This window comes from Mustela nivalis (genome assembly GCF_964662115.1).
Source record: "Mustela nivalis genome assembly, chromosome: 12".
In the NCBI taxonomy this organism is placed as follows: domain Eukaryota; kingdom Metazoa; phylum Chordata; class Mammalia; order Carnivora; family Mustelidae; genus Mustela; species Mustela nivalis.
In genome coordinates, this window is record NC_139031.1 from 12404605 (window position 1) to 12416909 (window position 12305).

The following is a 12305-nucleotide window of genomic DNA, read 5'->3' on the forward strand; positions in this document are numbered from 1 at the left end:
TTTCTCATCAAATGTTAGAGTGTGAAAGGGCCCGAAGTTTATATGATCCAAACTCACTGTTTTACATATGAGGAAACCACGTACGCATGTTCTCAGAAACAGCAGCTGCCCAATCCAGATGTTCAAATCAATTTTCTGTCCACTTGTCCCCCAGGTCACGCACTCCCTCCTCTCTCTGTGCAGTGTTTGTGGAGTACATGGTTACAAAAGAATCTGCATCTGAATACATATTTTTGACTTTACTCCCCAATTCCTAGATGTTCACATGCCTGCATATGGAGGGTCAAACTAGCCAGAGTGTTTAGGATTCTGCTGGAAGACCTAGGATTATTACTAACAGCAGAGAGGGGAAAAAATTACTTTTACCGGACAATCCAAAGTGGAATATACAGAATCGACCCTGTAATTGATCCTTACCAACCCTACAGTAAAAGGATAAATAAACCAACCTTCTGGAACAGAAACATGGCTCCTGACTTTGCTGACTCAGTAGAAAGAACTCGCCGCCTCCCCACTTCCCTGACCAGTTGATTCCTGATCCGGCTGACACAGATGTGATCTTCCGAGGAAAAGCCTGATCCAACCACAGAAGACAATGAATTCATCATTGAGCGAGGGTGTGAGTTCCCTCAGGACAGGAACCACGTGATGCCTCCTTGCTTCCCCCAGCACCTAGCAGAGGGCTGGGCACACCACAGGTGCCCAAAACACACCACACCCACCCTCTCCATCTTCCCACCCAAGCACTTGCCCAGAGTCAAGGGCCCCAGCTGTCTGCTCTGGCTGATTAGTTGTGTTTCGGCGTGATGAAGGAGGAGGGCGCAACTGAGTGCATCGGCTCATACTTTTGGGTGGACACACGATGCTCATGCAGGCGACACGCTCAGTATGTCAAGACCGGGCCAGGGCTACTTGTATGTGCTTGCCTGTGAGCAGGTCAAGCCTCCCTATGTTTTATATTATTTTTTTTAAAGATTTTATTTATTTATTTGGCAGTCAGCAATCACAAGTAGGCAGAGAGGCAGGCAGAGAGAGAGGGGAAAGCAGGCTCCCAGCTGAGCAGAGAGCCCGATGTGGGGCTCGATGCGGGACTCGATCCCAGGACCCCGGGATCATGACCCGAGCCGAAGACAAAGGCGCCCCAAGCCTCCATATGTTTTAAAACTAAGATGAAGGGAACCACTTAATTTGGGGCTTACTTGTCCCTTTACAAACCCTTTGTGCTTCCTAAGAGCAAAGACACCTCATGGCATTCACTCCCTTCCATTATGTTCTACACTGATTAGTTCATGAGCTATTATTTTTATTCTGATTGGCATAAAGTAGTACCATTTTTAGTAGCATTATTTTTAAGGAAGTACCATTACTTTTTGTAGTAAGCTCCATACCCAATGTGGGGCTGAACTCACAACCCGGAAATCAAGAGCTGCGTGCTCTGCTGACTGAGCCAGCCAGGCTCCTCTATCTTTATTTCATATGTATTTATTTATCATCTATTTCTTGCTCCTGGAATGCAAGCTTCTCCATGATGGCCCAGTCCCCAGGCTCTCAATGAATATTTGTGGAGTGAATGAGTATGTCTTTCGTGGCTCTAACCTCAGCATCTACCACAGTGAACAAAACAGATACTCACAAATCACATAGCAAAGTGTGTATGAGCTTCTGTCAGCAGGTCTCAAAGCAAGGTGTGCGAACCACTTTAAAACGATCGCCCTGCTTAGCGCCAAGCTGAAGTCAGTCCTCAAGCAGCTCTCCCCTGGGTGAGACTCTAAAATTAACTTCCTATTTCTTTTCCAGTTTGAGGAATCAAGATACAAGCCTCTTCTCTATCCCACCCCTGCCCCAGCAGACTCCATGGTGACAAGAGAGTACAGTGGGTGTCATCAAACCTGGAGCCAGAATTCGAATCTTGGCAGCTTCACTTCCTTATCGTGAGACTTGGCAAGTTCATTGACATTTAGACGCCTCAGTTTCCTTAACTGTAGAATAGGGAGGAAAAAAATGGTAACACCCACCTCAAGTGTTATAATGAAGAATAAATTAGGGGTGCCTGGGTGGTTCAGTGGGTTAAGCCTCTGCCTTTGGCTCAGGTCATGATCTCAGGGTCCTGGGATCAAGCCCCGCATCAGGCTCCCTGCTGAGCAGAGTTTACGGCAACCCCCCTCCGCCCTGCCTGCCTCTCCGCCTACTTGAGATCTCTCTCTCTCTCTGTCAAATAAATAAACAAATAAATAAATAAAGTCTTTAAAAAAAAAAAAAAGGAAAAGAAAAGAACAGATTACCTAATATATGTAAAACTCTTAGAGGAGTACCTGGCAGCAAGTCTCCAATTATTATTATTAATCCTCCCTGGCTGATCGACAACTCGTTTCTTTTAATGGAGTTGAGAGAGGGAGAGGAGAGAACAGAGGAGCATGTAAGAATTCTGTGAGTCAAAGATGGAACATGCATAAAATATAGATTTAGTGTAACTGATCACGAACTCAAACCTTCTGCCCAAAACATTCAAGTAGCAAAGTTTGTTCAAGGATAGAACCATATACATAAATCTAAGCTCCAGTTATCATGTTTAATTGTCCTCACCTGAAACGAAGTATGTGCTTGTTCTTTTCAGAGGCTCTAGGCTCCGTGCAGCACTGTCCAATGGAGCCTTCCATGACGATAGGAACGTTCTCTCATCTGCACTGTCCAATACGATGGCCACTAGCAACACATGGCTCTTGAAGGTTTGCAATGTGGCCAACACCACTAAGGAAATGAATTTTTAATTTCATTGAATACTGGTTATTTAAAAAAATTTAAATAGCCACTTGTGGCTAGTGGCTACCCTACTGAGTATGCAAGCCCCTGGCCTTGGCTCTTCCTTCCTCTCCAGCTCCACGCTCGGCTCCTCTCCCTCCCTCCAGCAGTCAACATTCAAAAGGCTGGACTGCTGTTTCACACCTCCATGCCTATGCAGATGCTGCCCTCTCGGCCTCAAAAGCCCTTTCCTCGCCATCCACCTCCTGACTTCATAAAAACTGTGTTCAGATTTCACTTCCTCCGGGCAACTGTCCCCAACCCCCTCCTGGCTTCTCTCACCCCACTGCCAATACCATCCATCACTGCCTGCTCCGTGCTTCTCTGCATCTGTTTGTGCTGCTCTCATCACCCCATAGCTGACACGTATTCCCCGTGACTCCAACAGACTGGGGGTATTTTAAGGACCAGGTCTTTCTTATTCATCGCCAAGTTCTTGTGATGTGTGCCCATCATATAATATATGTACAGTACCTAACTGCTGAGCACAGTATCCTATCACTATCACTATCACCTATCACTATATGCGACGCTTTGTTAAAAATAAGCCTCAGTATACCGACAACCACTCTCTGATTATAAAGATCAAGTTCTCTTATAAGGCCTATTTTCAAATAGTAAAAAAAGTTTATTTAGAGTCTCAACTGAAGGTCTCTTTATTTTACGCCACAGCAGTATAACATTTCAGAACAAATCAAAGAATATAAATGTTCCCTGGAATAAAATCCTACCTGTAGCTGCTCCTCCTAAGGGTCTGAAAGTCTCTTGGATTTCAGAAACTGATCCTGTCATAAATCTGTCCCCCTCCACCACCACCACGCTTGCAGTGACTTAGTAGAGAGAACTGACACGGTTGGAAAGCAAGAAGGCAAGAGGACTCGATTATGGACACAGTCATATGGGAATTCAAGGGTGATCTATCCTTGCTACACCCTCAACCCAATCCTACCTCTAAGAAGCAAATCATCAAAATCTTATCTAATATGAAAAATAATGATTGGGGGTGATACGTGTCTGTTCAGTAAAATACACTATCCCCCCAAAAAAGTATTGTTTCCCTTACTCCTTAGCAAAACTTCTGGGCTCAAAAAAACTTCCTTATTAAATTATGTAGCATCTGCTGCAATATTAATCTGCCCTGGGAGCCACCCTGGTTCATTTTTTTTTCTTCACGATTTTCTAACTAATCCTTTATTTGGATTCCCACACAAGTGTTCCTACAATTAGAATAAGCTTTTGATGGATACAATTCCGTGAACCTTATTTGTATGAGATATTTCTCAAGGACCAAAATTACACGCTGGTGAATGTGTTTTACAAATGATTTTCTTTCCTGCCCTTCAGGAACTTACGTTCAATAAGACAAACAAATAAATACACAGTGACCAGAAATGCATATTTTTTTGGCACAATCATGGCAGCAGGCATTGAAGAAATGGATTTCAGAGAGAACATGCATCCAAAGGACTTCATCTTCAAATCAGATATAGATTTGACTTTTGTTTTCTTATTAATTATGTGGTTTTGTTTTATTTTAAAATGCACAAATAGCACTTTCTAATGTAATGAACATTGATTAGCAAATGATTGAGTTATGGGACTGTACAATCATTTAGATAAATCTCTAGTTTTCCCATAATACTGACAGATTTTACACAGTCTTTTCTCTGGTTTCCCTTTCCCCTTACCCAATATGTATCTCCCAGAATTTGAATCTAAGATGTTTCCCTGAAAGACAAAGGACTAACAAATCTTTTGAGGCTACTAATGAATACTACGAGATAAGTATCTTTCCCTAAGTCGCCTGCCTTAAATTGAAATACAGGGATATCAATTTCTTTTTTTTACTTCCTTCCTAAATCTGCCAATCTAGGAAGAATGCTGATTAAGTCCAGAAATGATGTTCTATGTTACTGGAATTGCTTGTGAATTCTACTAATATAAGATGCACTTATTTCCAAAATGTGTCTCTTGTTGCTTAGAAGAGAAGATCTAGCTTTCACAGATTGTGTTTTGAGGTTAAAAATGAAGATAGTGACCTTAAGTCCCCCGGGATTTGTAACGCTGGCATACCATCTATCTCAATAATACCTAACAAGAATGTCAAACGGACAGAAACGGCCGTGGTAAGCGGCTGTTTGCAGCTGACAGTGATTGCTGTATTTTGGGTGATGGGGAAGAGCGTCTCCATTAGTTCAAGTGAAATACAAGGTTCTGCCAACACTGGGTATCAGTGTATTCAATCCCCCTGCTGAGCTGTGTCCATTTTCTGTTGCTGCAATTAACAATCAGTCGATACAAAGTCAAAATGTTGTACACTCTTCCCCTATCCCTTTCCCTGTCTCTGTTTCCAGCTTCACCGGAAGAACATGTCACTATGGTAACGAACATCTCTGGTGCACAGACCAAGTCAACCCTTCTAGCCAGATTGCCAGGCAAAGCAACATGGAATCAAAGCCCTCAATGGAACTACCAGAAGGCAGGGATTCCACCCCCCTTTTTCTGAGTGGAGTGAACCAATGCCAGACAGCAGGATACCCAACCCATCTTGTTGCAAGAGACACTTAAGGAAATGCAAGAATGTCCTTCAGCAAGCCCTACCACTGTTTATCAGTCAGTATTAACATGAATTCTTCCTCTCATTTCAGCTACTTCCTACCATGTCAATTTTAATGAATGCAGAGAACAAGAAAGGACAGAACACTTCATGAATCTGTGAATCTGAACACTGTTACAGTCACCCACTGTCAGAAACGATTCTGTTTTCTCTTGCTTTCCTACTTCTAAATCCAAACCAAGTAACTCTCTTCTGGATGCTCTAATATCCTGCACATCTTTACAAAGTTGTAGAGCTCCAAATGGGTCACCCTGCTCTAACATCAGCCTAACCATGAAGCAGTTGTGATGTTTGTAGTAATAACACACTCACAAAGGAATGAGCTAAAATCCCTAGTCATTCCACAGAAGCTGCAAAACAAAAATGAAGATGGATTCTCCTTCTGGACTCAGCTCACCTACATCTGACTAGCCACCGAGACCATACCCACTGCTTGTCATTCCTAAACAATTGACTTTTTTTTTTCCAAATTAACTATTTTTTCTGATCAATTTCAACATTTTTCTAAATCAAAGGACATCAGTTCTCACAAACGTTCTAAAACAGCAGCAAACCTGCATTATAATATTAAGGGACAGTAAGAAGTGGTTTTCATCTGGGCTTCAAAGACTTTGCAGATAACAACATCATTTTCACCCTGGTTTCACCACTGAATAGTTGAAGAGACTGAAACACAGCGGGGGGGGGGGGGGGGGACAAGACCCAGAAAATCACACCATATGCAACTACCATGGAAGAAAATGCATTCCCTTCTACAGAGCAATATTAATATATGTCCCAACAGTATTTCAGTGGATTAACAGAACAGGGTAGTCCCCAAAGTATAAATCAGCCAAGATCTTACAAACTGCATCAGATGAGGAGACTTTTTAAAAATTATGTGATCACACTCAAGTATCGGAGAAATTTTCATCATTAGCAAATGCAGTCTGTTTTCTGTTTTGTAATACTTTACATATTTTTGTTACGAATCTTCTGAACATGGTCATTTTTTTCCCTCTTAAGCGCCCACTTTGGTGTTACCTGAGAAACTACTTTTTATGTGTTTATTAGGCCCTGTTAAAATTTGATGCACACAAGTCACTTTTGTCAACCACCTCCCCAGAAGGAGGATTCAAGCATCGTGATATGATGCTCTTGGTCCCCAGGCCTGCAGCTGCAATGGGGCTGGGGCTGTGATTGACCATGTTTATGGGACTAATGCCTGCACGGTGCATAGTACAGTCTAGCACTTAGCAAATAAATGTCTGTGGCGTGAGTAAGGCCTTCTCGATGAGATGCTTCCCCTGAATCAGTTCAACATCCAAAACCAAGATTAAACCTAGGAGGCTGTCTGCCTGACACATCATTCTCCAATTTGGGGGCTTCCTCTGCAAACAACACAACATGAGGGATTCCCTCCGTTCTGAGACTGATGAAGCATTAGGCCCGGATTAAAATCCCTGGCCCACCATATCCCACGGGAATCCCAGCGGACCAACGCAAAACCAGAGGCCGGCCAGAGAGAAGTAAGCCTCCATAACCAGCTACCGGGAGGCAACTTCTGGCCGCTCCGAGGCTCAGCGGGGCCTGGATAACCTGAGCTCCTGGAAGCAGGAGGCCCGGGAGACTGTGGCCAGGCTAAGGGAGAGTGTGACCCGGCCTAGGAGGCGCCGGGCTTTCCGCAGCGCCACGCCTCGCGCCTCGCGCTTACCTTTCCGAATAAGGGCTGCGATCTCGGGGTCGAAGCCCTGCCGGTGGCACTTCCTCCAAAGGCCCATGTTGGTGGAGTTGTACTGCCGGCTGCACTCGTCCACCGGGCTCATGGCGAAGAGCTGCCGGCGGTTCCGGGCCCGGAGGAGTTTGCCCTCCCAGCGGTCCAGGCGCGAGCGGCTCGCCCGGAGCGGCAAGTTGTTGTTGTTGTTGTAAATGAAGCCGGGGTCGACCCGGCGGGTGTTGAAGGCCTTGCACCTGTCCCTGTGCTTCCTGGCGTCCGTCTCGTACCAGTGGTCCGAGCAGATGGCCACGGCCAGCATGCCGAGGGCGCAGAGCGCTAGCGAGAGGCCCGTATAGAGCAGTAACCTTCCGGCAGCCATGCCTCCGCTTGGCGGCTACACCATGGGCATGATCCGCCGCAGCCTCGCCTTCCCTCCGCGCGCCCGGAACAAAGCGGCGGGCGGCCGAGCCAAGGGGGAGGGGGACCGGAGGGGGACTCGCGCGGCGGCGCCCCCTCGCCCCCGCCTGCCGGTGCGCGGCCCGGGGACTGCAGGGATGGGGACGAGCAGCCTAAAAAGTTCTGATCCGGGGAGGCTCGGGCGGGCTCCTGGGCATCCTCCGGGGCAGGTGCAGCCTCGGGCGGCGGCGAGCGGACAAGACTGCCTCCCGCCCCCTCCCTGCCCCGCAGGAAGCGACTGCCCCGAACCAGCCGCGTCGGCGCGCAGCCGGGCTTCGGGTGCCGCTGCCCTGGGGCCAGAAACTAAACACCAATTGCCCTCGGCTGCCGTGGGGCTGCCGGGCTTTCTTTGTGCAGGGTAGCGAGGGGACCCACTCGCCTGGCTTTATCTTGGGGTGAGGGGGTGGAGGCTATCACGAGGAACTGCGCGACGACCGGATGAACCCCAGCACCCGCGCGGCGGCCGGCCAGCGAAGGAAACCTCCAGATGCCAGGGCCGGCTGTCCTGAGTCCCGCCTGGGTCTCCCACTCAGCGACTCTCCCCCTTCCGGTCTGCAAGCGAAGAAATGTTCTTCCAGTCTGGGTTTGGTCTTTTTAAAATCTCCGTCCTCTGGTCACCAGCAGGTCCCTTGTTCTGCCGGGCCAGCGCGCTGTGCTCAAAGGCGGGCAGCCCGTGGGCACACGGTCGCTGCCGACCTCTCCGCGCGGGCTCCCGGGTCGTCTGCGTCTGGCCTCGCCATTCAGGAGGCCCCTCGGGCCGACGGTGCGGTCACTCGGACGGCGTTACCGGACGAGCCTTGGCCCGGGACCCGGGACGACTGGGCGGCAGCTGACGGGTGCGAGGGGCTGGCTGCGCAGAGGAGGGTGCACCCGGCAGGACGCACGGCGCGGGGCGCGGGGCGCGCGGAGCTCGGCTCGCGGTGCCTTCAACACCATGGACAGGTCGCGCGATCGGGGCTCACCGCCAGCTGGGCAGCCAGTCCCCGGGCGTCATGCCGATCTCCCCAGCGCCCTCTTCTTCCTGAGTATCCACCCGACAGGTTCCAGACCCGCCTCTCCCGCGACGCCTCTGCCTCACTTCATCTGGCTCCCAAGTAGCCCCGGGAACGTGCTGCCCAGGTGCAAAGAAAATGCTGTAGGCACGGAGGAAAACAGCGGCCCCGGCCCTTCAAAACAATCCGCCCCCTTCTCCCGCCACCCGAGCCCGGCACTGTAGCTGTCTGCTCTACCCAACTGGGGTCAGCCGCTCTCAGACTGCACCATTTTCTTCACAGCCCACCCAGGAGCCGAGGCGCCGGCTCACTCGGCAGCGTGCAGAGAATCCCGTCGCGGTCTCGGCGTCCCACGATCAGGCTCCTGGCGCGCGGTGCCCGCCGAGGTGAATGGGGCGAGGGTGGGGGAGGGAGGCTGGGTCGCTGAGCTTCCCCTCCCTGCCTCCTCCTCTAGCCGCGGCGGCTCCGGGGCCTCCCGGGCCCGGCCAATGCTGGGGAGCGAGAGCCCAGGCTGCGCCCGGGGTGCTCGGGAAATCGCAACGCCCGGCTGCGAGCGCCGGAGGAAGCCGCCGCCGCGCTCTCTCGCTCAGGCGCCGGGCGCTGCAGCCTTGGCTAAAACCCACAGACGAGAACACGGAGCGCGCAGCCAAAAGCTAGTGATGTCATCCGTGCAACGTGAGCCTCATCTCTTATTTTTCTAGCATCCTTAAAGATAAACTGCACCATTTCCCAGGCACGAAATGTCTAAGCCTTAGTCTTTGACCAGGCAAGTCAATGGTGTCTAGATAGGTATGTGCCCAACCACATCCATATTTATGCACATATACATATATGTGGTATGTAGCATGTTTACACGCATTATTATAAATTTAAGGATGTTGCCTCCATCTCCTATTTATCTCTTTTCAGTGGTGGAAAATTCCCTCAAATCGACCGTAGTTCTTTAAAGACTGCTTATTGTGGAGTCGGCATCCAGAGGGGCTGAGGAAGTTCCCTGCGTCCCCAGTTTTGGTCGCCGGTGTCTTGGATCACATCTGATCTTTGTTTTCCCCCAGAAAGCTACAGGCGCTACCTTGCTAGCTACAGGCGTTTCCCCCTGGGGCCGAGCGCGTCGGCGGGGTTGCTACGGCCAACCCCAGTCTAGCCCCACGCCAGCGCCAGACACCCCGACACACACCCACCTCCACCTGCCTCCACCTCCCTCACTCCCCAGCGGGAAAAGAAAAAAAGGAAATTGATTGATCCTTTCAAGGCCGGAGGAAGAGAATGTTGGGGGGGGGGGGGGTGCTTAATGGATATTTTGAAAACGCCCGGGGGCTCGCTCTTTGAGAAGGGGAGGTGGGGTTATATGAAACCGGCGCCGCATCTGTCCTCATCTGGGTGGCGGCTGGATTTAGGGTCAGCAGGGGCTCTGGGAGTCAGTGAGGCACCCCAGACCTTCAGCGGGTGGGCCGCAAGCGAGCCCCACTTCATCCCAGAAACGCCCCCCCCCCTCCCGGCTCACGTGAGACAGCGCCGCAAAGGCTGGGAGCCTCCCTCCCAGGTTGAAAGCCTGGGTTTTTCTCTCTAATGCTCTCCCCTCATTTGCACCCGCACTCCAAAGCCGGGGGCCCGCACTGCGGGGGAAAGAGCTACCCCGGGGGAAAAGAGGGTCCGGCACCCTGTTTTGCACAACTGGGCCTGCGAGCCAGAAAGAGCGCACCTCCACCATATTCTTTTTGTCTTTTTTCATCCTCCCTGCAGTTTGAAAATCTGGAACGAGGCGTTTCAGTGCCATCTAGTGGGGGGAGGGGCGTGCCTCGCTTTCCGTCCCTGGATGCGGCAATGGGATATGCTGAAAGGAATAGCAGAGCCTGAGGATGTCCGCTAGGTTCTTGGGTGCCCGGCTAGTGAAGAGGCTGTGGGCATGTGCCGTTTGCCAGCGCCTGGTCCCCTGGGTTCCCTAGGATGGCGAGGTGGAGCCAAGGGACTTGGCCACAGTGCCTTCTCACCTTCCTTTCTACCCTCCTCCCACCGCTTCTCTCTCTCCCCCAACCGTGAAAATGTGGCAACAAGAGCAAACACTTTGCACATGCAGACCATGTCTGAAATTTCTGGAGCTATTTTATTCTGTAAAGCTCAGAAGCACTTTTAGGCTAACAGGATGTCTGTGTTTGACTACAGGGAGGAGGCAGAAAGGTGAAATGATAAGGTCGCTGGGCAAGCTGGGGCACACCCAGCATTCGAGCCTCTGCCTCCTGATTCCCAGCTCTGCCCTTCCCTGAGAGCCAGCTGCTGGAGGGGCCTGGGAGACCCCCAGAAGCCCAGACAGTTACCCACTTGGCAATGAAGGAACCTTTTCCTCTTATCCCTGTCTTCCCTCTTCCATTATTTCATCCCTTCTTCCTTTTTAACATTTTTCTCTGGGCCTGTGCCTTAGGCCTGCTTCCAAGGATGTGCCTTGCCCCTCCTCCCATGGTCCTTCTCTGCAGTCCTGTGACTCCTTAATCTAACAGTCAAGTAACCAATAAAAGAAAAAAAAAATTAAAAACACTATCACATGGTCAGTCATGTTTTTCACATGAAAGTTCTAATAATCCTATGTAAAGTTCTAATAATCCTACTTTCTCTTCTAGGATCTCTTCCACAACTCATCCCTTCTGAATGTTACCCTAGGATCTTGCTCCAAAATGACGTTAAAATCATTGGTTTGCAGTTTCTGAAATCCACATTTTTGAAATTTGGAACTTCATTTGCTCACACACAACCTCCCCTACTTTCTCTCTCATTGATGTTCACATTCTCCAAGCTTTCTCCAACGCCAACAACAAAGATGCAGAGATATCATTAAAAGTTCTCTCTGGGGGGCCTAGGTGGCTCAGTGGGTTGAGGCCTCTGCCTTCCGCTCGAGTCATGGTCCCAGGGTCCTGGGATGGAGCCCCGCATCGGGCTCTCTGCTCAGCAGGGAGCCTGCGTCCTCCTCTCTCTTTGCCTGCCTCTCTGCCTACTTGTAATCTCTGTCTGTCAAATAAATAAATGAAATCCTTAAAAAAAAAAAAAAAAAGTTCTCTCTGTTTCCTGGGGCATAGTTTACCCAGAGCAGATACATGCTTTCCTACAATCTCTTCACCTACTGGGAACTGTCTTCAGATAGCATATTTGTTCTACTTTACAACCTACCTTTAGTTGGAAATCACTCTCCTTGACATTGTCTATTAGAAGCAAAATAAAAATTGATAAGGTGTGTTTCTCTTTGCCATCTATCAACATGCCACCATTTGCTCAGAGGAAAGCCCCCCTATGTATTCTTATTCCTGTTTTCCTAACTAATGTTGCACAACTGGGACATTAATCGAAACCCAAGAGTTATCTTCTACTTTAGGCCTCCTGACTGTCCCCTAAGTGTAATATGCTGGTATTTATGATTCTTTCTACATCTCAACTCATCACAGAGCCACACTGGTTTTTTAGGGACTCTCCTTCTTTCCTTCCTCAGTAGGGTCATCAGAGCATTATCATCTCACCCCTGCGCATCCAACTCCTCTCCTAGCTTTATTTTCTTCTTCTACCACACCACCAGGTTAATCCTCTTATATTCTACAGTTATCCTTTACCAAGAATTCTGCAGTAATTTCATCTTGCCTGTAGTTTAAAGCTTCAACTCTTTACCCCCTTACAAGGTTTTACAAAGGCTTCAGGCGTTTTCCAAAGCTGACCATCACACTCCCTTGGACACACCCTCTGTTCTAAGCAGGCAGCCCTCTCA

At 49.4% G+C, this 12305-nt stretch overlaps 1 protein-coding gene across 1 annotated transcript in view; it reads right to left on the bottom strand.

Annotated features, from left to right (window-relative positions):
- TMEM178B (transmembrane protein 178B) overlaps positions 1–9327 on the bottom strand; it is a 337749-nt gene extending 328422 nt beyond the window's left edge. The window contains exon 1 of the mRNA XM_082693866.1: positions 7110–9327. Coding sequence (XP_082549992.1) covers positions 7110–7491 — 382 coding nt within the window. The 5' untranslated portion in view covers positions 7492–9327. The remainder of the gene's footprint in view (positions 1–7109) is intronic.
- Positions 9328–12305: the final 2978 nt, after the last annotated feature.